This window comes from Camelus ferus, chromosome 2 (assembly GCF_009834535.1).
Source record: "Camelus ferus isolate YT-003-E chromosome 2, BCGSAC_Cfer_1.0, whole genome shotgun sequence".
Taxonomy (NCBI): Eukaryota; Metazoa; Chordata; class Mammalia; order Artiodactyla; family Camelidae; genus Camelus; species Camelus ferus.
The window spans coordinates 69,079,781-69,106,501 of NC_045697.1; the positions used below are offsets into that span (position 1 = coordinate 69,079,781).

The window sequence follows — 26,721 nt, forward strand, 5'->3', positions numbered from 1 at the left end:
CTTGTTACACAAATTAATCTGTGGTTCTTTACGAATATACAGATATTTCTAGATAGAATTTCCTCCTTTATTTCATACCAGGCCTAATCAAATCCTGAGCATTGCTTAACCCAGAGCATGAGAACTACCGGATTTATTCTGGAAAACCCTTTTACATCAGAAGAATATTTTCTAGCTGTTTATGTGATCAGTGACTAGAAGTTTCATCAAAGTAATTTTTCTAACATATAAGCTTTTTGAGAGCAGGGACCATAGTTTTTCTATCCCTGGTGCCTCTTACAGTGCCTGATACATAGGAGGCACTCAATAAATCTCTATTGACTGAATGAGTGAATAAATCAGTACAAAACTAGCCCTTACCCTTTAGAAGATTCACAGTTTAAGACAGAAACAATGCAGATAGCAGCTGTCATCATCATATCATTATAAATATTTATTGAATAGCTAATTTTACTTGGTGAGGTGCTAGAGTTTATAAAAAGATTAATAACACCATTCTTGCTCTCTTTTAAGACAAAAACTCTGAAAGAAAGAATGAAAAGACTTTCATTCATACAACAGTTTTTTTTTTGTTTGTTTGTTTTTAAATGGAGCACTGGCTGTGTGTTAGCATTGTTCTGGCACTCAGGGTATAATGGCAAATAAAGCAGACAAAAATCCCTCCCCTTGGGGAGCTTAAATTTAAATGGGGGTAACAGCCAATAAGCAAAATATATATTATCTTAGTGATGAGTGCTAAGGAAAAAATAAAGTATGAAACTGGGGCTAGTGTTGAGATTTTAGAGAAAATGGCTAGGGAAGGCCTCATGTAGACAACTTTTTTTTTTCATGTAGACAACTTTTTAATAAAAAGAGAAAGGAAAAAAGTGAAGATATGAGGGAAATGCTATATTCCTATAACAGGAGAAGACAAGGGAGGGGAGGGGAACTGGTGGTGTATGTGAAAGGGGCAGGCATTATACCCGCCCACTTCCTCAGGTAGCAGTCAGCATCAGGTCTCACTGGGGCTACACAGCAATTTGTCAGGTGGGAGATCACAAAACCTCTTCAGCTGCTTTTGCTAGTTTCAATTCATGCATCCAAATGAAAAATAGAAGATGCTCTTAGAAACTATTGTAAAATATAGCTATGAAAGGAAGTAGAAGGAAAAGTGAAGCTCACGAACTTGAGAATCTGGCAGAGATTGATGTAGGTGAAGGAAAGAGAGAGCGATAAAAATGAGGAGCAGTGATACAAAGACCTCAGGGTGGTCTTCTGGAGAGATCCAAATGAATGTAGAACATGGTAGGGGCATGTGTGTGAGTGTATGTGTGCGTGCGTGTGTGCATGACCGGGAAAAGGGAAATAAGAATTACCTCGGTTCTTAGTCACCCCCCCAAAAAAAAGAACTTTTGACAAAAGACAGAAAGTGTGATATAAGCAAGATTTTTATTGGTGAAGTTAAAAAAAATAGTAAAAGATAGTACACTCCCAGGAATTGGGAGCGGGCCAATCCAAGAGAGGGGAAAATGGTGCTGTTTCTTTGTTTTTCCTGTTCTTATATCCTGTCTTAGGGGCGTTTTCGTAATTGATTGATTGATTGATTGACAGCTCAGGTTCCCTGCGCTCTGGCATGCCCATCCTCTTTTGAGCAGGTTCATTGGGTCAGGTTATATCAGGGCCCCCTCCCATGCGCAGCTGCAATCCTTTGATTTTAACTGGCTTCTTTTACTGGCCCTCATTTAGAGAAAGTAAAAATTTCTGGAGTCCCTTTTCCTGAATGCAGACATACTATTATTTTCTTGGTTGTTCCCTCCCCTTCCTCTCCCCTGCCCAGTGCTCATTTCTATCTAAACTGCCTAACATGTGTAGTTCACATTGGTGTGTTATGGGCTGAATCATGTTTTCTGCAAGTTTATTCCAAGTTTATTGTTGAAGTCCTAACCTCTAGTATCTCAGAATGTGACCTTATTTGGAAATAGGGTCACTGCAGACACAATTAAAGATGAGGTCATACTAGAGTAGTTGGGCCCCTAATCAAAAATGACTAGTGTGCTCATAAAAAAGAAAAATATGAACAGACATGCCATTTGAAAGCTGGAGTTATGCTAACCACAGGCCAAGGACCGACCAGAAGCTAGGAGAGGCCTGGAAGAAATTCTTTACAGCCTTCAGTGAGTCCTAACCACACTTTGATTTCAGACTTCTGGCCTCTAGAACTGTAAGAGTACATTTCTGTTGTTCTAAGCCACCCAATTTGTGGTACTTAGCAGTCCTAGGAAACTAATTCAAGCCTGTTAAGGCTGTTTTGATGTAAACAGCAAGAGCATTCTTATATCACAGAAAGGGAAGTAATGCAGAAGACTGAAGTGCCTTATTGTCTTGGGCAACAGAAAAGTCTAATAGCTTTGACCTTTGTAGTTAAATTGTATTTTCTTGTTTCACCAAACCTCTCTTAACTATGTTTCATTTTTGTTTTAGAAAATTTGCTCTCTGCTCAACAAATTACAAGGCCTATTCTGACTTGCGTGCTTGTAGTACCAGTCACACAAGTGGAAACTGATCTGACTGTGAGAGGGGCCACGGATAAAGGGTGGGGAGCCCCTTTTCTCAACACTGGGTTCAAAGAGTAAAAGTTAAGAAGGGAAAGAAATTTCCACTTAGCTCTTCAGCATCTCCTTCTCAGGTTGTGTGGCTGACTGCGCCCTTCCCCCGGAGGGTTGCAGTTGCTGCTACCTCGGGAGAGCGACCTGACTCCTTACCGCAAACACGGGTCAGGGCCCGAGCAGGGTGCAGAGAAACGGAAGGCTGCCCCGGCCTCCCCCAGGCCAGGGGACCCAGGACCAGCCTTCGCCTCGCGCGCATGCCCAGTGGGGACGGCGCCCTCGAAAGGGAGCGCGAACCTCACGTTTTCCCCGAGGCCGGGGAGGTGCGGGGAGCCGGCGGCGGCCCGGCAGACCGAGGGAACTCCCGCCGGTCGACCCGGCGGGGCCGCAGCCAACTCGGCGCTTTTATTTTCCTGCCTTGGCAACCTTGCTCGTGCCGCGTTCTGAGGGAGTCGGGCAGAGCTGGGCACATCCCATAGGGTGGAGCCCGACGGCCAGGGCACCCTTGTTACAAGGCTTTTCAGGTGTCCTCAGGGGAAGGGAAGGCCGCGCTCCTCTAGGAAGGAGAACGACACTTTCTAAAGAAATCCTGGGGCGGTCACTCCTCTCGCTGCCCGGACCTCTCTTTTTAAACTGGCCACAGCCAGGACAGTCTTAACTGTCCCGCTGATATGCCTGCTAATACTAAGCGCCCTCCCAGCGGCCACCTCCCTGCTCTGTGCCCAGCGGGCCCACAGGCTGCTCTGAATATGGGCGTCCTCAGGTATCTATCTCCAAGAGGCGCTGGCCTCAGCGCCAGTACGTCCCCTCCAGCTTCGTTTCAGGACATCCGCTTTGCTCCCCAATCACCCTCCCGGGTCAGAGGCCCAGCGTCTCCACCTTCGAGAAATTCCCGCCTGTGCACCCCGGCTGTCCCGTAATGGACATGGGTCCGCTTTCCGGGTGTGGGTTCCCGGGGTCAGGGAACGGAGCCGTACGGTTGTAGTTCGGGCTCAGCGTCCCAGAGCCCAGCCTGCTCAGGGGCCAATCTCCTCTCCTCAGGCGGCCGCCATCAAGCTCCTCCGCCGCAGCTGCAGCCGGTCCGCAAACACACGCCCACCCGCACGCTCAGATTCACTTGCCCCGGGGAAAGAGGGAAGCACTGAGCATGCTCGGTGCGAAGGGCGGGGCACTCCCGGAACGCGAGTCGGGGCGGGCGCTCCTCAGGCCGGCTCGCCGCCTCCGCCGCCCGCCCGCCCGCTCCGAGCCGCGCCCGCCGCAGGCTGCGCCCGCCCCGCCCTACCCCGCCCCGCCCCCCCCCGCCGCGGCCGCGCCGCCTGCAGCAGAAGCAGCAGCAGCAGCAGCAGCAGCTGCTCCTCCTCCCCGGCGGCCGCCCCCCGCGGGTCCCTCCTTGGCTGCGGGAGAGACAGAGGTAGAGGGAGGACATAGCGCCGCGCCGCCCGCACCGGAGACCTTCGCCTCGCCCTGCCGGCTTCTCACCCTCTGGAGGGAACATGGGTAAGTCATCCTTCCTCCCCCGTCATCGCCTGACATGTTTCTCTTTCTCGGCGTGTTGCAGGGTGGGAAGCATTTCTCGCGCAAAGTTGCCGGATTTCTCAAACCCACGGGTGTGAGGCTGTGGCTGTTCCTCCGGGGAGAGTCGGCGCACGCGGAACGCACGCCGCGTCCGCGGGCTGGGAGGGTCCCGAGCGCGGGTGGGGTCGTGCCGGCGGCGGGGCCGGACCGCCGCCCGGCTCTCGGGCACCTCGCAGCCTCGCCTCCCCTCCTCCATTCTTCCTGCCCGAACCGGTGCGCGGGCACCACGGAGCCTGCCTCGCGGGCTCTCATCGCTGCCCCATCCCGCTTTCTTCGGAGGCCGCCCGCTTCCTTTCCCCTGCGGCTGCTGGGCTGGAGGCTCCGGTGGGACGCGAGAAAGACCACTTCACGTAACTTCCCTGTCTGGGCGACCTTTCCCCATCTTGGGGACTGCTCATCCCGGGGCGGGGAAGTGTGAGCAAGTAGTTTGTGGGGGTGATTTTACAACCTGCACGGAAATTATTTTCGATGGGGGAGAGCGGACAGTCTCATAGGTTGAGAGGATGACTTGTCAGAGGCCACGAGGAACGTGAGGAGGGATGGATAGAGCCGCTAGCTGTTGAATTGGTGTTGGGTGACTACCGTGTGCAGTATTCCTGTGCTCAACCCATTTTCTTGGTTCCTTCGCCTGCCTTCTGTAGCAGGAAACGGCACCCTGTGTGTAATATGTTACCGAACTTACATGTTAGTTATTCTTCCCCAGCTTCCCTTGTCGAAATCTACAGAATCTTATTTTAGTTCTTTTGTGTTTATAGTTAATCTTAAGAGTTTTGGGTGAAATATTTAAAAGCAAATATGTCTTATAAAACTATATGCAATTTATCCTGATTTTTTTTTTGTCGTAACATGTTCCTTAATTGTTAAGTTCAGTAATTACAAAAATTGTAATGTTATTAAAGGGCGAAAGCTTAAAAATAAAACAACCCAGTAGCAATGTGGAATACCATACTTCTTCATGTTCCCCAGTTAGCTTCGACTCCTGTCTGTTATAGTTTCCTCTTTTTAAAATTTGCTTAATTGGCAATCTGTGATCTCGGACTTTTCCCACCCCTTCCGTGCAAATTATTTTAAGCTTGAGATGAGTGTGGTCCTTTCATCTGTCAATACAGTGTTCAACACGTCCAGAGGTATGTCATGGCAACTCAGAATCTTCAAGGAAGTATCTAAATCTAGAAATGGTGTCGATGGAGCTTATTCGAAAAGCAAATGCTCCAAGCTCTGATTCAGACCTTTGGCCATATATCAGGAAGAGGTCATTGTTGCAAGAGGAGGTGGTATGAATGAAAAATGACTATAGGGCCCTGAATTTTATTTTTGGTTGTTCAGTTTTTTCCTTTTTAATGTACTATTGGTTCTGCTGGACAGTTTTCTGTGAAAAATTGGGTGGCCCATTTATATATACCTAGCCTTTCTCTAGGAGTAGAATTTTAAATAAATATAGTTCAGATTATTGGACACATTGTCTTTCCCTTGAACATAACAAAAATTTTCTTCTTAATTATCGGCCATAAGTCTGGCTTGTAAAGTACATTTCCCCCATGTTTCAAGGTGAGCTAAAAACTCCATTTAACTAAAATTTTAACTTACATATTGAATCAATACCTTCTCAGAAAAAACTCAATTCTGTTGCAATACTAGTGAAAAAATAAATTAAATACTTTACATAAAAATAATTAATCTTGAATGTTATTGCTTGATTTCACAGAGTCCAAATAGAAACACATCTCCCGTCTTCTCAAATACTCTGATTAAATCATACTCTCTCCTAATACTGTTTGAACCTTGTTGGAAGCTTTTTAGCTCTTACATAATCTGCTTTATAATGGAGTTGTTTATGTGTGTGTTGTGCATTTAATCATGAGTTTCAGAAGATGAAAATTATGTCTTATTAATTTTTGGGTCCCCCAACAATGCTTTCCATATAGTAGGTATTTAGTAAAGCTTTGGTGAATTAATTGATGTGAAAACCCATCTATTTTCAACTTGTGAACCCGAAAGCATGGGCTTTGAACAAACATTTAGGTTGGTAGATATTATGGAGGTGATGGAGGTGTGGAGGAAGTGGGAATAGCGAAATATAATTATACTATGACTCCTCTTCTTTTAAAAAAAAGATTGTCTCACAGGTATGGGTTTTGGAGCAGCCACCACTACAAAGCTATTTCCTTGTACACTGCTGTTTTCAATGGTAAGGTGATTTTATTTATGATCAGTAGGTACATACATTAACGTAAAATTGAAAGCAATTTTATATTCTAAGCCAAGGAAGTTATTATAACAATTCATATATACACAAGGAGTATACTGATTAATGGTAGAAAAAAAATCACTTTTTAATGTCTTTTCAAGAAATAAAGAAGGTGATTTTTAAAAAAGATATTCTCATGGCAGTGATTTTTCTCTATAAGAAAGTGAAGGAAACTTCCTATGTAATCTTACGGAACATGGCTATTATTTTATGTATATATTTTATTGTAAATTCAATGTGTACTTAATATTTTTTGAATACCAACCATATGGAGTGTACTGTGGGAGGATAAAGATGAATAAGACATTCATATTTCAAGTTGCTTATAATCTTAACAGGAATGATGTGATACATAGATAACTATACACAGATAACTATAATAGAAATAAAATATGAGTGATACAGAAGACCTTCACATATCTTTAAGATTCAAAGGTTGGAGAGAATGTTTTAGAAAAATAATGTTACTTAAACCAAAGGTTGATTAAGCTTCTGAAAGGTAGAAATAAATGGAGACTGTTAATCAGGATGGGGGTGGGGGGAGAGAAATTACTTAAATGAAGAAATGACATAAATGAAGATATAAAGATAGGAACATTCAAGCAGTTTCAGGACATGATTAAATAACCATATTTGGCTGGAGCAAAAGATAAGGAAATAGTGAGTGAGAGAGATGAAAAAGTATTAATAGGTAAAGAACAGATAATGGAGGGCCTTGAATACCAAGCTGAAGTTTTTGGACTTGATTTGTCTATTGAGGGACTATTAAACCTTTTTATGTACTTAAGTGATAGAACACATCTGTGGTTTAGGAAAGTAAATGTGTCAGTTGAGTGTAGGATGGATTGAATGAGAAACTAGAGAATATTTCAGAAGGTGGTTGTTGCCATTTGGGTGAAAATATATACTGTCCTGAACTAGGCTATGGCAGTGGGAGTAGAATATTGCAAACAAAGAACAGGATTTAAATTTGAAATTAAGAAAGGAGTCACACATTATTACCTAGAATGTGGGATCTGTTAAATAGATATTTAATCCATTGGAAGAGGAAACATGAGTAGTCAATGTTGAATCTGATGAGTTGGACCGTTTAAGCTTGCCTTTTAGATTCTCTGCTTTTTGATGACAGGGACTCTCATAATTAGGTTTTGAATACTTTTCTAACTCTAGTGTCTAGCATGTACGTAGGAGCTATGCAGTAAAAATGTGTTGACTAACTGAAACTAGGTAAGAGATGCTTAACAGAAAGTTATTTTAACTCTCAAGAGAGGAATTGAGCTAGAGATCTGGACGTTATCCACTAATATCCTGAGATGATAGGAGGATGAGAGTCAACAAAGAAGAAGAAAATTTGTCACTGATTAAGAACCTTGAGGAATGCCCCATTGTTAGGGAAAAGGAATGAAATGAGCTGACATTGAAAAAGACAGTAGTAGTATTTAGGAGTGAAAGACTGGAATTGGCATGTGGTTTCTTTCAAGAGAGAATGGTCAATGTCTGTTGTTTTAAAACAGTCAGAGTAATAAGGACTGAGAAAAGGCTCCAAGTTGATGTGGTTTGGTCAGGATATTACCTAGTGTATTTTCTAAAAAGCAGCTTTAAGAAGTATGATAGATATGGAGGTCAGTGGTAAAGACTAAGTGGATAATGAGTAAGTGGAAACAGTTCGCTATGTGTAGTAGTACGATATCTCTTACAGATTTAAAGATCTGTAAGTAAGCATAGTTTTCTTTAAACAGTTTTTACATGTTGCACTTTACATGGAATGACATGTATTGGGCTTTTTTTTTTTTTTGCCTGAGAATAATTTGTAATTTCACCATAGTGCCTCACATTTCTTTGACATTCCACTCTTCATGTCTTTGTGACTTTATATAGTACACTTTTTATTTTTGCAGTATCTGTCATGCACAGTGAGTTTAGAAATGGTTTTATAATTTCACATGACATTTTGCATAGAGGATATTCTACTGATGAATGGTTATTATCACTTTATTTACTATTAGTCTTTGTGAATTTGAAATTTCTCTAGTTATATGTATGCCTCTAATTATATGCTTAATTTCTGAAGTTTTTGTTTTTCTCTGTAAATATGTATTAGCCTTATAGATAAATCTTTTCCTTTTTGGCTTGTATTTCTAAGACCAGGGTTGGTTTCATAGATAAATAGTAAAAAATGGTACTTTTATTTGTTCTTTACAATTCAGGGTAGAGCAACAAAATACTTTTGTAAGCTGGTTATCACTAAAAGTTATTATTTTAAAAGAGCATAGATGATAAATTGACTAGTTCAATCATTTTTCTTATGTTGGCTTTATATCTATTTTGTATAATGCCCTTTTTGTTTTTCATATGAGAGAAGGGCTGGATTCACTATCCTTGGTAGAGTCATATTCTGAAGTCTCTAGTACTACTATCTGGAAAGGTATAATAGCCTTAATTCATTTTGAGAACCATAGAGTCTTAACTTTCACAGTGGAATGTTGGAGCTTCTAGGTGCCTTTGGGGAAATAGTGTGGTTGCTCTCTCCAGAGATTCTAGATCATCTGAATTTGAAATTGGTGATTTGGGAGATATTGATGTTACCAGCAATAGCCATGAAGAATTATGTAAATTTTTAATATTCATTCATGAACATCAAGGAGGAATGAACAAGGAAGATCCAGTCCTTTGGAAACTTCATGTTAATTTTAGATAACCAAATGTTTGGATGACTGATAAGGAAAAAATTCAATTTAAAATGCTTTCCTAGACATTTAACTTGGCAAATAGCTCTTATGGAGAGAAGAGCAATAAAAATTAAGATAAAGGAATAGGTTATAAAGTCTGTTTTGGTTCTAGAATTCTGATTCTTTGAAACTAAACTTTGAATTATATTCGGTATCATTGATGTCTTAAGTATGTTATAATCATCCCTATATAACTTGTTTTTCTTTATTGTTCAAAGGGTATTGTCTGCTTGAGGTAGAAACTTCAGAATATGAACCAACTTGTTAGCTTTGTCTAAATAGATGTCCCAAAATACCATCACCCATGCTGGCTAAGATATGGATGCTGGATTCAAATTGCAGAGTAATGTAATTCTCTCAGTACATCTATCTATACAACTTTTGTTGCTAGAAGCATTCCAGGAGTTAAAACTGAGAATTAGGATAGTGATAAATGGAAGTAGTTAAATAGAGCTGCTAACCATAGTTGGCTGTACTTATAAACTCCAAAGTTCTTCTGACTTTTTGTTCATAAAATGAATTTTTTTTAATATGGGTTCTGTATCTGACCCTTTCTCTAAAGCCTGTTTTGCTCAGTTTTGTCCATTTTTATGGCTTCAAATACTATCTAAATGCTATTTAGGGTATTGGTGCCTAAAAGCATATACCTGGGCTCTATCTTTTTATCTAGTAGATTTTTAGATATCCCTACCTGCATAGTTAATTCAAACTCACTGAGTTCAAAACTGAATTCATTGTATAATTTTTAATAATGATAATGAGAGGTGTGCTGATTAATGTTTGGCCAGAAGCTCTTCTCCAAAAAGTTCTGATTTGTGGTGGTTGATTTCCTGTGAATGCATGGTTGTGAAGAAATGAGATGCAGCACACCATTATATAGTATACCCACCATATAGACATGATAACCTCATAAATACAGGTAATAATATCATTTAGTAATTAAGTAGTGATGAGTTTTGAATATTAATAGCTTTGTTTCAATATAACTTACTTAAAATGTATGAAATTTAATTTTCAATAATGGCTGTTTTAATACCTGCCTCACAAAATTCCTAAAAATTTAATTATCATATCTCATGGGCCGGTGCAAAGGGGCTCCAGTACACCTATGAATTAATAATTGCCATTTATTACAATTTATTAAGAATTATTGATATCGGTTATTATGTTAAACTTTACTTTTTTCATGTTTTTAAAATTTTAGTGTTAATCTTTTTAACAGTTCTGTGAAGTGGGTGACACTCTCCTCATTTTACTGACTCATAGAATTAAATAATTTATCCAAGGAGACACAGCTAAAAATCTCCTGTTTTAGAGCACTGATTCTTACACTATATTTTGTATAAGAATCACTTGTAAATAGAACTTGTTTAAAAAAAAAATTACCAGGCCCACCCTCAGAAATTCTGATTGAGTAGTTGTGGGGTGGGCCAAGAATTTGCCTTGCCAAGAATTTGCCTTGCCAAGACATTTCCAGTTGCTGCTGCACTTTGAATAGCATGAGTGTAGAGCAGAGGTCTGCAAACTCTTTACTTAAAGGGCCAGATGGTGAGTATTTTTGGCTTTGTAGGCCAAGAGGCAAAATCAAAGATATGACATAGATAAGAGTGAAAATGTATATGATGAGAGAATACAAATATCCACAAAATTTTTATTGAGTAAATTCAAAATACAGCATTAATTGAACATGATTTGTTGTGATACAGGTCTCCTAATGAAAAGATTGTAATTCCTCTTTTGAGATAGTGGTTTCACTTAATTGGGATTCAGCATTAACCTATCATCAGAATTGATTGCAGTTGTTCACCTGTTAATGCAGATCTGTAAAGTCATTTAATTGATTTTGTCTTTGAAACATGTGTTCACACAGATAGGTACTACCAAATGCTGCTCTCAAACCATGGGCATATGATTTTAATGAACATATTAATTATATGGAAGGCATTTATAGAATTATTTTAGATTCTTCTCTTGATATTTGCCATTTAGCTTGCTGTTTACACTGCAGATTAACCACTTCCAGTTGAAAGTTAGGTGGAAGCTCCTCAATTGCATAGTTAAATGGATCTGATATATGGAAGTTTCTTTTGCACTTGCAGTGAGGTCTGAAAAATACTGCTGGAACTATAGTTTGAGTTTGCACAATATGTCTGTTGCAAATTTGTATATGCATAGAGAGCTGCTTCTTTTAACCTTTGATACGACAAGAAGTGTATAAAGCAGATTGATGGTTACTTGTGATTTGAACACTGTTGTCAAAATGACTTAACATAGTATGTTTCACATATAAGCACCATTTGGCCTTGATTTTCAGGTCAAATTCAAGGAAACATTATCAAATCTGTGGCAAAATACAATTTCCAAAGGCATTCATTGTTTGATAATAATGGTTGAAGGCATTTCTTTTTGTTCAGAAATTTCTATCTCACCCCTGAGCTCAAAAAAGTTACAATAAAACTACTAAGCCCTTAAACTGTTGTGTGATAAGGCAAGTTAGGATATTCAGCTTCTATTTCTTATGAAGATACAAAAACTGACAGTGATTAAATCTGTGAGAGTGAATGAAGTTGATACTGTTGGTTTAATACCACATCATAGTTTGAAATATTTCCCCCCCAGAATACCTGCTGATGAGTAATATAATGAGAAACATAGACTTTAAACAATTTATTTTCACAAACTTTGTAACTTTATTCAATTAAGCCCTTTTCTATTCCTCACATATCTCTACCACCATCAGTTGTAATACATCTTAGTAGATTCCACTTCAGGTTGTACTGAATTAATATTTTCTCAAGTTTAATAATATTTTTGCATATTCTATACAGTCTTCATCAAGGCTAATTCTTCAGTCACTTCATGCTTGGCAATGACTTCTTGAAAATAATAGCACTATGCAATATCACAAATATCTGTCAATTTGTCAAGAACCAAGGAAAACCTTTCAAAATTATTTGCCTTATCTTTTTAATTGGATATTTATATTGCTTGTAGTGCCTTTGACTGTTCACGTAGCTAGTCTCACTGAAAGGCTCTTCTTAAAACAAGTTTTTCCCCCTCTTGAAATATTTCTTGGTTGCTGTAGTCAAAATACAGTTTAATTAGCTCACCAGGAGTAAACAGCTTTCCTTGCTTGACTAACAAGTGAGCCACTCAGAGACTTACTTTGTTTGCAACTTCATTTTCACTTTTTATTTTTGTGAAGAAATTCTACTATGATGATGTACTTTGTTTTTTATTTTCTGATTCCTCTGACAATTACTATCCTATGAATTGTGAATATGATGAATACTTAGTCTGGTAATATAGGTGTGTGTTATTTTTCTAGTATAGCTAAAGTGTCCCTGCACAATATAATGGTTTGCCATCTAATTCAGTAACAAAATAATACATATGCCACTTTAAACCTTAAAAGCATGACATTTGAGGTGTACTTTTCTCTTTTTTGTTTCAATGTAATGGTCAAAAAATGTTGTGGTATGACAATACACATGGTACTTGAAACACTGGACAGTCATAACTGTGTCACTGCAATTTGTAGTGCATCATGCAGCAGTGTGAAGTGATGAGAGTAGCACTTATGGTTGTTGTCTCAACTACTCAACTCTGTTGTAGTAAAGTGAATATAGATATAGACAATAAAGAAATTGTGTCCCAATAAAACTTCATTTATAAACACTGAAATTTGAATCTCATATAATTGAATATCATGAAATATATTCTTCTGATTTTATTCAACCATTTACAGATGTAGAACCATTTTACTTGTGGACTGTATAAAAACAAGTAATGGGCTCTATTCTCTGACTCCTGCTATAGAGTAATGCTTTACTACATCACCTTTTCTTAAGACTTTTTCTCCCTGTGAATTCCGTAGCTCACTGCATGGTATCACCATCCATCTAGTCAGCATTCCTAAAATCTAGAGTTATTCTACTTCCAAAACCCATTGGGTTCCGTAATTTCAAACAATTCTACCTCCTGGAATCAGTCCTGTCTGCCTTTCTCCACTGTAAACATGTCGGTTCACCTCTTGAGACCGCTCTGTAGCAGAGGCTCTTTCAGCAGTCCACCTGTTATGTTCTCCCATGCTTCTGGAGTACTCTTTCTAAAATGTGAATCTACCCAATTCACTCCTTAGATATTTTTTCAGTAGCTTTCCAATGTGTAAACCAGGGTTTCTAAATGTAAATGAAACTATATGATTAAAAAGGGTTAAATGGTGATATTTTCACATAGATGCACTTGTTTTGCATATTAAATCAAAGGAATATTTTATTTCTATAAAAATGTATACTTTCGCTCATTCTTCTTGAAAAGAAAATCTTTCTTTTTGTCTTTCATTACCTGTGATAAAAGACAAAGTTTAGAAAAATGTTTCTCTACCATAGTAAAAACAACAATGAGAGCATGGTGAATGGCAGCTAACTTTGGGCCTCACTGTAGGGCTACAACAGGAAATGGTGGGTCTATGTGCCCAACGTAAAAGGAGACTTCCTTACTCAACTGCAGCCGGCTTTGCCATGTTACGAATAATGGCCAAAGGAAGCCAAATTTTCAGACCTTTCAAAAGAAACCAGAAACCATTTTTATCTGAATACTTCAGATTGTTGGTTTTTGGAATTGTAAGATCCAGGACCTCAAACAGTGACATCATGGTTCTCTTTCTTTCTGTCCAGATTATGGAACTGAAGCTCAGGGAAGTTAAGAGATATATCCCATTTCACACATTTAGTTAAGGGCAGTGTCAGATCTAGAATCTTCATTTCTTAACTCCTATACTAGTATTCTGTTCATTATGCTAAGGTAGCTCCAGTTTATTAATGAAAAAAAAAAAAAAAAAAGAAAAAGCACATGTGGAGACACCCACATACACATGAACAAGTTAATAACAAAGATTCATTCAAGTAAGTAGGTTAGTGGAAAACTCCCCTATTTCTACTGCTGGAGTCCAGGCCCTCATCTCTTTCCTGTACTCCTGAGACCATTTCTTGGTAGGCCTTTCCAATATTCAACTCTGCTTTCCAATCCTTTCTACATACTATGAGCAGATTAATCTTTTTTAAGACACTGCATCGATCATACCACTTTCCTACTGAAGAATCAAATATTGTTTCAATGGCCTATCACATCAATTCTAAACTATGCTCAGCTTTCAGGATCCATAGAAATCTGCTACCTCTCTTGTATTTCTCACTACTCTCTGAAATGCATCTTTCTTTGATCATCTCACTGTCCCCTAAATAGTCTTCATCAGTGGTACCACCAAGACACCATTTTTCATGTTATTCCTCCTACTAGAATAACTTTTCTCTCTTTATACATTCTCCTGAGTCTAGCCCATGAAGACAACTTCTGACCTCTCATATCGACCTCTATTTCTCTGGACACTTCTTACTTCTTGGACTCCTTTAACACATTCAATAATATAATTTTAGTTGTTCAACATTTCATATTTCAATTGGCATTCAGTAAATACTTGTTTGTTTATATTATAGAGTCACTACAGATTCAAGTCCATCTTCAACGTTTAATTTAACATTATTACCCTTTAGTGATGACAGGCATGTTTATAATAGAGCTTGCAAAACCAGCAGTCCGTAGGCCAAATATACTCTGCAGATGGATTTTTTTAGTAAAGTTTTAGAATTTGGAATTAGTTGTCAACATTTAAATAATCAGGAAATTGCTGATAAAAATCCGCTTGACTCTTTTTTTTTCTATTTCAAAAAATTTTTTTATTTTTAAACTTTTTTATTGAGTTATAGTCATTTTACAATGTTGTGTCAAATTCCAGTGTAGAGCAGTTTTTCAGTTTTATATGAACATACATATATTCATTGTCACATTCTTTTTTTTCGCTGTGAGCTACCATTCATTAACTTTTTTTGAAAAATTTAACATTTAGAATCCTGAACCTGTATTTCTATTGGTGACAATCAATTATAGTTGTCCTTTAGGCAGGGTATAAGGTCCTTGATTCATTACTTCTTCCTGTTATCTTAAATCCTACAAATTTCACTCAGTACTCTATTTAACTCTTGAAAGTATTTAAATTTGCAATGTCTGAGATTTCTGTTACAGCTTTTGAATTACTAAAGAGTTAATTGTATTCAAGATTGTGGTAAAATTGAACTTTTACTACTGTTTGAAAATTAATACAGTTATTTTAAAATTAAGAAGTTATTGTGAAAATTAAATCATACAACTAGTCAAGACCAAACTTAATTACTTATGACATATCTGGTCATCAGTGATGGTTAAACTGAATATTCAGTTGACCAGAATGATATCAGAAATCAAAGAGATAGAGGATAGAATTTCTGCTCTTCCAAAATTTGTTTACTGTAGCCTTTGGCAAGTTAGGTAAGCTCTTTAAATCCCCGTTTCATACATATCCTTATCATTATTATTGAATAAGAACAAAGAATAGATTTCAAATTAAAATAGAAGGGGATGCCCATTTCTTAGGGAACTAATACAAATTATCATATAGAAACCTTCAAGCTCAGTTACCTAATGAAGACCTACTATCCCCAAACCAAGACTGTTGTATTTTTCCTTTCTTCTTTGGCTCCTGAGCATTAAATACACTTTCTAGGGAAAATGATGGCATGGCATTTTAAAAAGTCATCAAAGTGCAATAAGGCTGCTAGATAAATTGTTTGAGAGAACATTATTTTCTTATATATTAGAAAGTATTTTCTAACATGTAAGAACTATATAAAATTAAAATAATTATATAAAAAGAATTACATAAAAATCATATAATTTTAAATTATGCAAAACAATTTAAAATTTAAATTATTTTTTACATTATATAAAAATAATTAAATAAAACAATTTCAAATAACTAGTAAGTACCCCAGATTTATGGGAGGGGTCTTAATTTTTACAGTCAGGGAAGGAATATAACCAGCAATCTTTCTACTTTAACAGAAAATTGTTTTCAAAACTGTGAAAGGGTCACATCATCTAAGATTGTTTTTAATAAGAAATTTGTTAAGTTGTAAAAACTATTTCCTTTAACTCTTCTGAAAAATATTCCCCTTTGAAGATTACTCATGTAACTCCATTGTGAAAGATGAGATTGATTGATCATTATAAGAAAGTAAAACTGAGTTGTTATTTTTATGCATCATAGAAATATAAATGTTGGTTTATCTTTAAAATTAAAAGCTATAGTTGGCCTCAAAAATAAAATCAATTAGAACAAAGAAAATTTATATGACCTGATTAACTTAATTTCCTGTTAGTTGCAAGAACACATTTTTGGGGAAGGTGGTGTTAAGCTCCCAGAAGAAATAACTGTCTACTGCGTCACATTTCTGGCTTTTATATAGTTTGTACAAAGCACCATCAGTCAAGTCAGAAATACAAGACTACACATTACAGAAAGTAATAAGATAAGTAGTGCAAATAGTCACTTTTTTTTTTTTTTTTTGCTTTTGAAAAGCTTAACTTGTACGTAAAGAATAATATGAAAGAATGGGTAATAGAAACAGATAAGGCCATAATTCAGATTCTAGAAAAAGAGAAAACATGCCCTCTCCTAAGAATTTAAATGATAGGATAGATCATATTTACCCTTTCAGCACCTAGTACAACTTCTCTGGAAATACAAGTGCCCATTACTTATAATGATCTGGAAAATTTTTCATAGAATTTATTTATTCCATTAAACACTTAGTTGTACTAAACCGCATTGTAATACCCTTGAGATGCTATGGCAGAGATTACTCCCTTGTACATTTCATTGTGATTTTCTCTCTTTTCTTTTGGTCACATATTAAGATAAATAGACAGTTGTTAGCTAGTACAACTATCTAACATAGTTGAGTTATAAGTTCATTCTTGAAGAGCTTACATCTATATAAAGCAAGATTCAGGTAGTCCCTTCTTTGCACAGCTCTGATATGCATGAGATCTGCCTGAGGTTCACTTAAGGCAGTGCTGTGCAGATTGCTATCTGGATGTATCCCAACTTTGGCACTTAACTTTCTGCGTAAGTTATTCAGCTTCTGAATTCAACTTTCTCATCTGTTAAAATACAGATCATAGTAACATCTATTTCACAAGGTAGTTGTAAATATTATATAACATAATAATCATATAAATTTAAATTTCTATTTCCAAAGTTGAAAATATAATCATTTTGGAGAGACTTTATCTTGTATTCAGAGTTAAAACCAAACATTGTAATGCTGTTTGTTGTATTATTTTAACCAAATTATGTAGTAAATATTAAGTTACTGGAGCAGATTATGCTTTCCAAAGATGGCCACAACAATATCTCTTGGCCCCACATACATTCTTCTAAAGCTTGCCGCTCTCCATTGAGAGTTGAGGAATTTTCTTCCTGTTGAATCTGAGCATGCTTGTGACTCAGTTGTAACCAGAAGGCAGCAGAAGTGATGCTGTGATTTCCTAGGCTCAGTAGTAGAAAGCAGTGTTGCTTCTACCTTGTTTGTTGGAACATTGGTCTGCTTGGGGCCCTGAGAAGCCTAAGAGCCTACAGATGCCATGCTGTAAGGAAGCCAGGCCACGTGGAGAGGCTTCAGGTGTCAGGTCTCAGGTCAGCAATCTTAACATTCGGGTCCTTCCAGACCAGTCACCAGACATGTGGGTGAATGAACCATCCTTTGAGACTGCGTTGAGGCCCAAGACCTTGTGGAGCAGACACAGGCCATCCTCAGTGTGCTCTATGAATTCCTGGTTCATGGAATCTATGAGCACAATATTTTGGCCTTTGTTTTATGCCAGTAAATTTGGGGTGGTTTGTTATGTAACAATATTTGAAACAGTTGTAAAGCCTGAAAGATACATTGTCTCAGTAAGAAATAGATTGCTGTTAAAACTCATCAAAGTGGGAACCACCTGCTGAATAAATGTTTACTGAGTTTTTCTTTAATTTGAAATGAAGATAGCCTAACAGAGAATTTTTTTCTAGTAAGCATTTCCCTATGGTTTATTTAATTGTTCTTTTTGTGACATTAATTCCCTTGAAGAAGTATTTGTTGACTGTCTTGGCTACCAGAAAAGAAATATGCATGTTTTAACAGTATTATAGGTTTCACTGTAGCTTTCCCACAAACTTTACCTGTTTGGCTGATAAAAAAAAAAATCAGTGACTACTCTTAAGTTAATAAGGATAGTTACCACTAAAAATTATGTATTAGTTTTCAAAACCTAACAGCCTAATAAAACCTCATAGGAACAGAGGAATATCAACACTCATCTCTCCAAATGAAAATTTAGTTTTTATCCCTGATGTTAATTTTAATGTTAATCTTACAATAATAAGCTCATATTAGTATATTTGGCAAAATTATTTGAATCTGAATCTTTCCTATCACTTTTGGAAACCAGTGGGTTTTTTAAGTTTATTACCACTGTGTCATGTAATAATACTTTGTCATGTGATTATCAAGGGATTTCAGATATATAGCGGTTATAATACAATGATTCTAATAATAATGGACACTTTATTAAGATTATTACCATGGGAAAGGTAATTACTACTGTAGTAACAGTTGAATTGATTATGCCTTAAAGTTTGTGTGTGTATGTGTTTTTAAGTACAAATAATTGCATACATACACGCAGAATGCTCTGGAAGGAGACATAAGAAAATGTTAACATTGATTGCTCCTGGGAGTGAATTGGGACATGTGAAGGTGATGGCCACCAAAATAAAATTAAAACAAAGAAAAGAAAGTTTTTTTCTGCTTTGCAAACTGTGTTGTATTCATCTTTGTATCTTTAGCACTTAGTGTGGTGGTTGGTGCTTGTTAGGCACTTAGTTCATATTGTTGGATGAATAAAAGTTTGAGATTATCTTCTTAATCTTTATTCACCTGATACATAGAATTCATGATCTGATAGATTATGATATTGTTCACTGAAAGGGCTAATATTCTTAGTCTTTTCTTGCTTAACCCCTCATTTTTCTAAGCTGACATCTGATATCTGTATCAGTCTAGGACCAATCAGGATACAAACCACATAATGTTAAATATATATATATATATTCTGACAAGAAGTATGAGGTCTGTAGATCATAGAACAGAGTTTATTACTCATAGAACATCTGAATACTGGTTACCCTGTACATGTAGCAGATAGGACTTTTAAGAGAGGTATCCTAAAATTAAGACACTGAGAGCTTATATTGGGTTGCTGGCACATGTGCCATCCAAGGAACACATGCATATCCCTCTTATCTTTGCTCTTTAATTAAACAAATCCTCCCTAGGGAAGGGGATGGCATCTCTAGGTTTGCTACCCTAAAAGTAAACTAAAAGCAAATCTCTTGAAAGAAGAGAATTTTTTTTTTTTTTTTTTTTTTTTTTTTTATAATCCCAGAATGTCTCCAGGGTGGGAGACTTACCTTTATTATAGGTTATCAATTTCCTTTGCTCAGAGGGCCCCAGCAGTGCAGAAACACCAAGAAATCCAGGGAGAATTATCTTTCAACACACAGGGGGCATTGAATATAAAAATTATTAAGCAATAATTGGAGAGTAACTTTAAAGGTAGACAGCAGACTCTAAAGTGTTTGGTACAGGAGTATCCAAGGAAGGATAGACTTCCTTGGAAGTGTGGGTTCTCATTAAATAAGTATCACTTCAGTTCTCCTGATGGCGTAGAAGTTCGCTGGGTTGCTGGGGACTGACCCGGTTCACAGTCACTAGGCCTGCAGGAACAGCTCTTTGGAGAACAAGCAAGCTGAGATTGATGGGTGACACGCAGACAATTGGGCATGCAGAAGCACCCCTGCCGGTGCTGCTAGAACCTTGAGCTGGAGAGGCCCTCTTCTGCACAAACCCAGCACACTTCTGTGTACAATTTGGGATAAAGTGGCTCTAGATGGCCAGCCCCACAGGGCTTCTGGCATGCACACTTCAGGGCTGAGGATATGGTGTGGGAAGCACTAACCTGGGCGGGGATGCAGACTTCAGTTGTGTGGAGCTGTTGTATACAGTGCTGCTGCCTAAATTGAGAGCTGGAGAAAATGTATGGTGAAGTCTATGCATTTGATACTGGAGAAGACTCTGCAGGCTGAGCAGGAAGGAGAGCACCTTTCTCTTCAGTGCTATCCATTGTCCTCTACAGACAAAGCTTGGATCATGCCATCTGGCAAAGGAAAAATATTTAAAGGGCCCAGATTCATTTTCACAGATTAGACAATAAGAGTGAATTTGGAGCTGAGAGACAAATATGTTGATAACTGACTTAATGTTGCTTTATCCTGTTGCTTGAATTTTATTCCTTTTAAATTAATGGCTACATCATAGCTTTAAGTAAGGAGATTATCATGTTTTCTGTTTTATATCTTTAATTTTTATCTAAATTCTCTTTTGTTGTATCTTGACCCTCAAGTTCCTTTTTGCTTTCTGTAGCAGTATCCTGGGAAAATATTTCCTTTGTGGGTTCATAAGTTATAGTTTGGGCAGTATAATTTTTATTAGATTTTTAAAGTTCTTAATATATTCCTTAATATATGCCTGTGTTAAACTCATCTGTCACATTTACAACTACTTGTGTATATATTGTTTTTCTCTGGTTGGCATTTTATTACACAGAAAAGTTGGTGTTGCCTAAAAGTTTAAAATTTCAGTATATATTATCTCTTCCTTGTATTTATTAGGTTACTAAGTGAGACTATTTGCTTTGTACCAATCTTAATGAAATACTTCTTTATATATTTCTCTAGGTAAAGTTCCATTTATGTAGGTCTTTTATGTCAGTCTTTAATTTAGGTCTCTATTATTACAAAGCATTATAACATAGGGTCTTTACTTCTTTCTTCATCTTTATAGTTGATTAGTCATAGCTTTAAGTATGTTCTGGTGAAGAATCCTGCTCAAGACTGTTTGGAAGTATAAGTAGATGTCTCGCAAACACTTCTGCTTATCTACCTTATATAGCCTTTAGAAATTCCCATATATTTATGCAGACTTTCCTCTTACTGAAATTATGGTATCTGTCTCTTGTCTGATCTTCCTCCCCTTCCCCCGTCAGACGTATCCTAAAATCCAGGCAAAGCTTGGAAGCAGAATATCTATTACTCTTGAATCTAAGTGCCAGGAGCTAAAGCATTGTAGCACTCCCTTGAGTCGTGTCCTGGAGGAGTAAAAGGTCACAGCTATGATATTAAACAAGATCAATGTACTATTTAAAGGGACTAAATGGAGTATGAGAGCCTGAAGATAAATGGGGCCTGAGAAACTGGGAAATACAGGATAATAAGTAAACTGATAAAACTTTGTTCCAAAGAATCCTAGTGATAGAATACTGACACCGTGAGGACTCAGTTGGTTTGCAGGCACGTACCAGGTATAAGGAGCTGGAGCAGGGCAAATACATTTCAAGTAGTTCTTTTTATGTTTAGAGAGTTTCTCTTTTGTTATGCACTCAATTAGCTTACCTGTATAGAAGTGAAATTTGAAAATACATCGTTTCTACTTTCCAGCATCTTCTGGAACTCTTTCACAGAGATCATTCCAACATTCTACACAGAAGCTGTTGGTAATGACAAATGAAACATTTTCACCAACATTGTTCTAGTATAATTCTTCAGTGTCTTTAAAATTCTTTGACAAATGCTATCATGCTGTGTAGACTTAATCTACATTGACTTTCTAAGTTGGCTTACAATATCCTGGATGTTGACCCCTGTTTGGTATGATAGCATTTAAAATCTTTCCATTAGGGGATTCTTGAGGAGAAGAAATTACCTTGCTATTTTTCTTGGTCAGTTATGGGTCAAAGAATTAGTTAAGCCTGGATCTCAATATAAATCATTCTCTAATTTAAAAAAAGCTGATGTATTAACATATTAGCAATTTGTGTCATATTACATGCTAAAGGTATATTTGACAGCTATAAAACAGTGAAATAATTCTTGAACTCTATGTGAAAAGGTCTTTTGGCATTGTGTGAAATAAAAATTTTACAAACTGTATCTTGCTGTTAACCGTTATGCTTTAATCTTGTCGTTGTGAAGATCATCTAACAGACATGACAGGTTAAACTGCAGTGTTTCTGGTTCAAACTAAAATAGACTTTAACCCCGTTTAAGAATGAATGAAAAGTGATTGTTCGAAACGTTTTTATTCAATTTCTAAACTAATTAAAAAGAGAAGAAAACTTGCCATGAAATATATCATTGTTTTTAGTATAACATCTAAATAAAAATATTTCTTAATCATGGCAAGTTTACACCATAATTTGTAATAAAAGATGCAAATGCAAGTAAACTCAGTAAGGTCGGTTTTCAGGATCTATTAAGTTTCTTCTATAGGAGAGCAGTGTCAGTATCCTAGAAGAATCTCCTGTCCTACAAGAATTTTCTATCTAATAGTAGAAATAAAGAGTTTTATGGACTCAGGACTATAAAACTAGCAAAGTGAAAAATACAGAAGAAGTAGAACTGTGTAATTGTTTATAAAAATGATTTCTTAAATAGATTTGTGAACTTGATTATGAAAAATACTGGGATTCATCTACTTAGCATATACTTCAAACTGTTGATGCATAGAAAAAGTTTGATTAAATTCATCTAAGCCCTTATATTTTTATGGACTCTTAAGTTAGTAATCTTGCTTCAAGTGAGGGAGGAAGTAATGTGAGATGTGTAATTACAGCCATCTTGTGGAATGAAAGAGGCATATTCAGTAGATAGATGCATACTAATTGGCAAATGGGCACAGAGTTATGGTGTCATTGCAACCTGGAGTAGCATATTGAGAGAGAACCCATGAGTATGAAGAGTTATGATAACATGTTAAAGTAATTAATGAATTAAGATAAAATTGGGAGTGTAATATTTTTGAAATTTATTTTGGAGTTCTTTCCTTAAGTAGAACAGTTTCTTATGTCTTCATTTGTTTCCCTCTAAATATTAAAACTATTTCTAATTCTCTAAGTATTTCCTGAAATGCTACTGAAAACAAATACTGCAACAGATGCACTTTGAGCCGTTAAATTTCTGCTCAGGGATCTCTTTTCCCAGTCAAGTGTATATGTGTTCAGTAAACATTTAGTATTTAGGTAGTCACATTTTATCCAAATTAAGGCCTAAAAAGTGGCAGTTCTTTACATTGATAGGTAGATAGCCGGATGGATAAAGGAAGTTATCTATCCAGCTGAACAAAGGAAGGAAGGACAGAAGGAAAGCTAGTATACCATTCTAATACTCTGGTGAACGTGTATGTATTATCCGCAGAGAGAAGAGGTCTCCAGGCAAAACCAAGGTCATGCCAATATTAAAGGGGCAGAAAGAGAAGACGACGACCAAGGACAAATGTTCAGAGACTGGGGTTCTAAAGTAAAGAGAAGGAGAAAGAGTCTGTTGCTGTAAAGATAGTAGATAAGAGAATTAAGAAGAGTCCATTGGATTTGTCAAGATACCATTTATTAAGACCTTTGCTAGACTGATTTTGATAGAGCTTTAGAGGACTTGGTTAGATTGTGGTTTTTAGAGTGATTAAGTGGTTACAAAGTAGGAGACAGAATTAATGACCAGAGTCAACTTTGCTTTAACTTTTTGAAGATGTCATGTGTTCTTTCACAAGACAAGCTAGACCATATGCTAACATATAGGGAAGAAATTCTTTTAAGAAAAGAAATTTTATTTTAGTTAATATTTCTTAGTATAGAACCTAGTACTAGAAAATTATCCTCTACATTGCTCTACTCCCCACCATCCAAAAGCTGAGAAATTTTCTATTAGAACAATTACAATGTCTTAAATCATAAGTAAATATAAAACGCAGAAATCCGGATTTACACACAAAAATTTGGATGGTAAGGACTCACTACTAAGACATACTGTCAAGGTTTGAGGGAGTCCAAAAATAATACTCTCTGTTCCTTACCCAAGTTCAGAATCACTGGAAATACAAACAGATGAGTTCTCTGGTGGAATTCAAAGGAACTGCTTTAAAATTGATAAAGTCTAGAGTGAAGGACAGGGCTTATTTGTGTATCACAAACGAACTGCTAATACTTCAGGGCTGAATTAGATATATTTACTAAGCTTGTTGTCACTGGTGCAGCTTGACAGCCAAAGATTGGGAGGAACAGAGAGTTCTTGCCTCTCCTAAAAGATCAGGAACCCAGAAGGGGCTGAGCCATGCATATCCAGTTCTCTCTCAACTTACTTATCAGACAAATCATTCCTCTCTAGGAGAATGGAGGTAGCAGTTGCCAAGTGAGGAAGCAGAAATGACCAGTAGTGTTAACCATAATAGAAATTCCTCCAAAAGGAAGCTTGAAGTAGGAAAGGGGTTACTGCCCTAATCATTTTATTCTCCAATATGCTCTTTTAAAATTGAGGTATAATTCGCACAAACTAAAATGCACAGATTTTAAATGTACAGTTTGATGAGCTTTGACAAAGGTATGCACTCATGTAATCACTATTCCAATCAAGATACCAACATTCTAGCCCTTTGTAAACTGATTCACAGTAAGATTTCTTTAAGTACTAACCTGTTAATTCATTTAAAATGCTTAAAAACATTAAATTTGTAATAATTTTGTTGACAGCTTTGGTTGTCTCTAGATGAAGATGTTAATGAACTTTTCCTAAGAAGATCTCACATCATTAATAGGCATATAATTATTTCTGTGGAGAGACTGAATGATTTTTTTTTTACTTATTAGAAATCTTTTAAAAATGAGATGTTCTATGTAGTTTTCAGTTATATATTTTATATTCTTAAATACTTTAAGTTGGCTTTGTTGATGTCTTCCTATCTTAAAATATAAAGTTCTGTATTTATAGTTCTGATAATATGGAGTACTTAGTGTAGGTGCTTAACAAGTGATGTTTACCTTCCCTTCCCTGTTGATACACTTTGGCTTATAAGTGTGTGATGCAAAGGATAGTACCTAGACAGCTTTCTGCAAATGAGGAATTCATTCCCATATTTATTTAGTTAACTTAAACATTGGGTACCTCCTGTGTGCCAGGTAATACGTATAGTGCAATGACTATAATTAATGAAGTGCCCCATACAGTACAGTAGGGGAGCGTATATTACCAATTTAAAAAAGAATATATAATTACAAATTGTGAATAGTGCTGTGAAGGATGGACACAGTGATAGAGAATGACCCTGGAGGGCTAAAAAAGAGGAGGACTTAGAATGAGCAAAGATCTGGGGTCTCTGGAGTGGTGACATCTAGGATGAGACTTGATGAGAAAGGGATGTCAAGCAAGAAGCATTGGGGATAGAATGAAGGAATTGTTTACATAAACAATATAAATAAGTTTTAACTGCTTTTTATTACTTGATGAGTGATAGTTTTGATGAATTGTTATAATTTGACTAACATTGTGTCTTGCTTTTTCCTCAGTGTTGTGATAGTTACTTTTTATTACTTTTAATAATATGAATTTAGATAGTATACATTATTAATACTATATTTCAGAAAAGTCAACCTAATATCCACTTAATAAGTTTGAACAAGTATAGCTGAGATATGATGCCCTATAACTTCTTAGTTAATAGAAGATAATATGGATATGGTTTTTTTTCCCTCTGGGGAAAAAAAATTCAATTTCTCAACACTATTTAGGCCCTCTTAAGAAAATAAATATTAGTCTTGGTTTGAATGACAACCTGGGTAGATTTAGGATTACTAGATAGTCACAAGTTGTACTAGGCATCGCTAGAGCACGTTAGTATTATTTAATGTAAATTTTAAAGTCTACTTTTTCTTGGGTTAACATAGAAAGTAAATTAGCACTCATAACGGGAGTCCATTATATTTCAGAATTGTCATGAGCTGGCAATGTACAAAAGTCTATTAAAATTTATACCTTACTTAAAAAAATTTTTTTTTGAGAGGGCAGAATTAGGTTTACTTTATTTATTTGTTTATTTTAATGGAGTACTGGGGATTGAACACAAGACCTTGTGCATACTAAGCACCCACTCTACCACTGAGCTACATTTCCCTCCCCGCCCCTCCTTACACCTTACTTTGAAGTAAGAAAATGCCTGAAATTCTAATATGAGAGCAGCAATCCCAGGGGTTCTTGGTATCCTATTAGGGTGTCCATGAGGTCAAAACTGTTTGCATAGTATCATCAAGACTTTTTTTTTTTTAATCTTTTTCACTGTGTTGACATTTGCACTGACAGTGGTGCAAAAGGAACTTTGGGTAAAAAACTTCCAGTACTTCAGTATGTGTGAATCAGGCTAGTAGTAACACCAAGCTGTTGTATTCTTTCCCATCATATACTTGAGGTAAAAAGAAAAAAAAATACCGGTTTCACTTAAGAATGTCCATGGTGAAGTGAGGGGAAAAAATGTTGTTAAAACTCTCAACCTTTTTGTACACATTTTAAAAATATACTGTATGATGAAAGGGGAAGTACATATAAAACATTTTCATTGTGTTGTAAAATCTGATGGCTGTTTTGAAGAAAAGCACTTGTGCAGCCTTTTGAGTAGTGAACTGACTGAGGTACTTTTTTTTCATGTAATAACATGTTTTTAATAACTGAGAGACAAACTGACTTCATATTTGGCAGATATTTTCTCATAAATGAATGAGAATAATTTGT

The 26,721-nt window shown here is 36.7% G+C and overlaps 1 protein-coding gene across 5 annotated transcripts in view; it reads left to right on the forward strand.

Moving 5' to 3' along the window:
* Window positions 1-3,893: 3,893 nt before the first annotated feature.
* Window positions 3,894-26,721, forward strand: part of RAP1GDS1 (Rap1 GTPase-GDP dissociation stimulator 1) — a 129,574-nt gene continuing 106,746 nt past the window's right edge. For 3 of the 5 annotated variants that reach the window (XM_032460186.1, XM_032460201.1, XM_032460207.1), the window contains exon 1: window positions 3,902-4,082. In XM_032460186.1, the coding sequence (XP_032316077.1) occupies window positions 4,079-4,082 (4 nt within the window). In that variant the 5' untranslated portion in view covers window positions 3,902-4,078. Of the gene's footprint in view, window positions 4,083-26,721 lie in introns of all 5 variants that reach the window. The other 2 variants (XM_032460216.1, XM_032460194.1) reach the window with 2 other exon arrangements.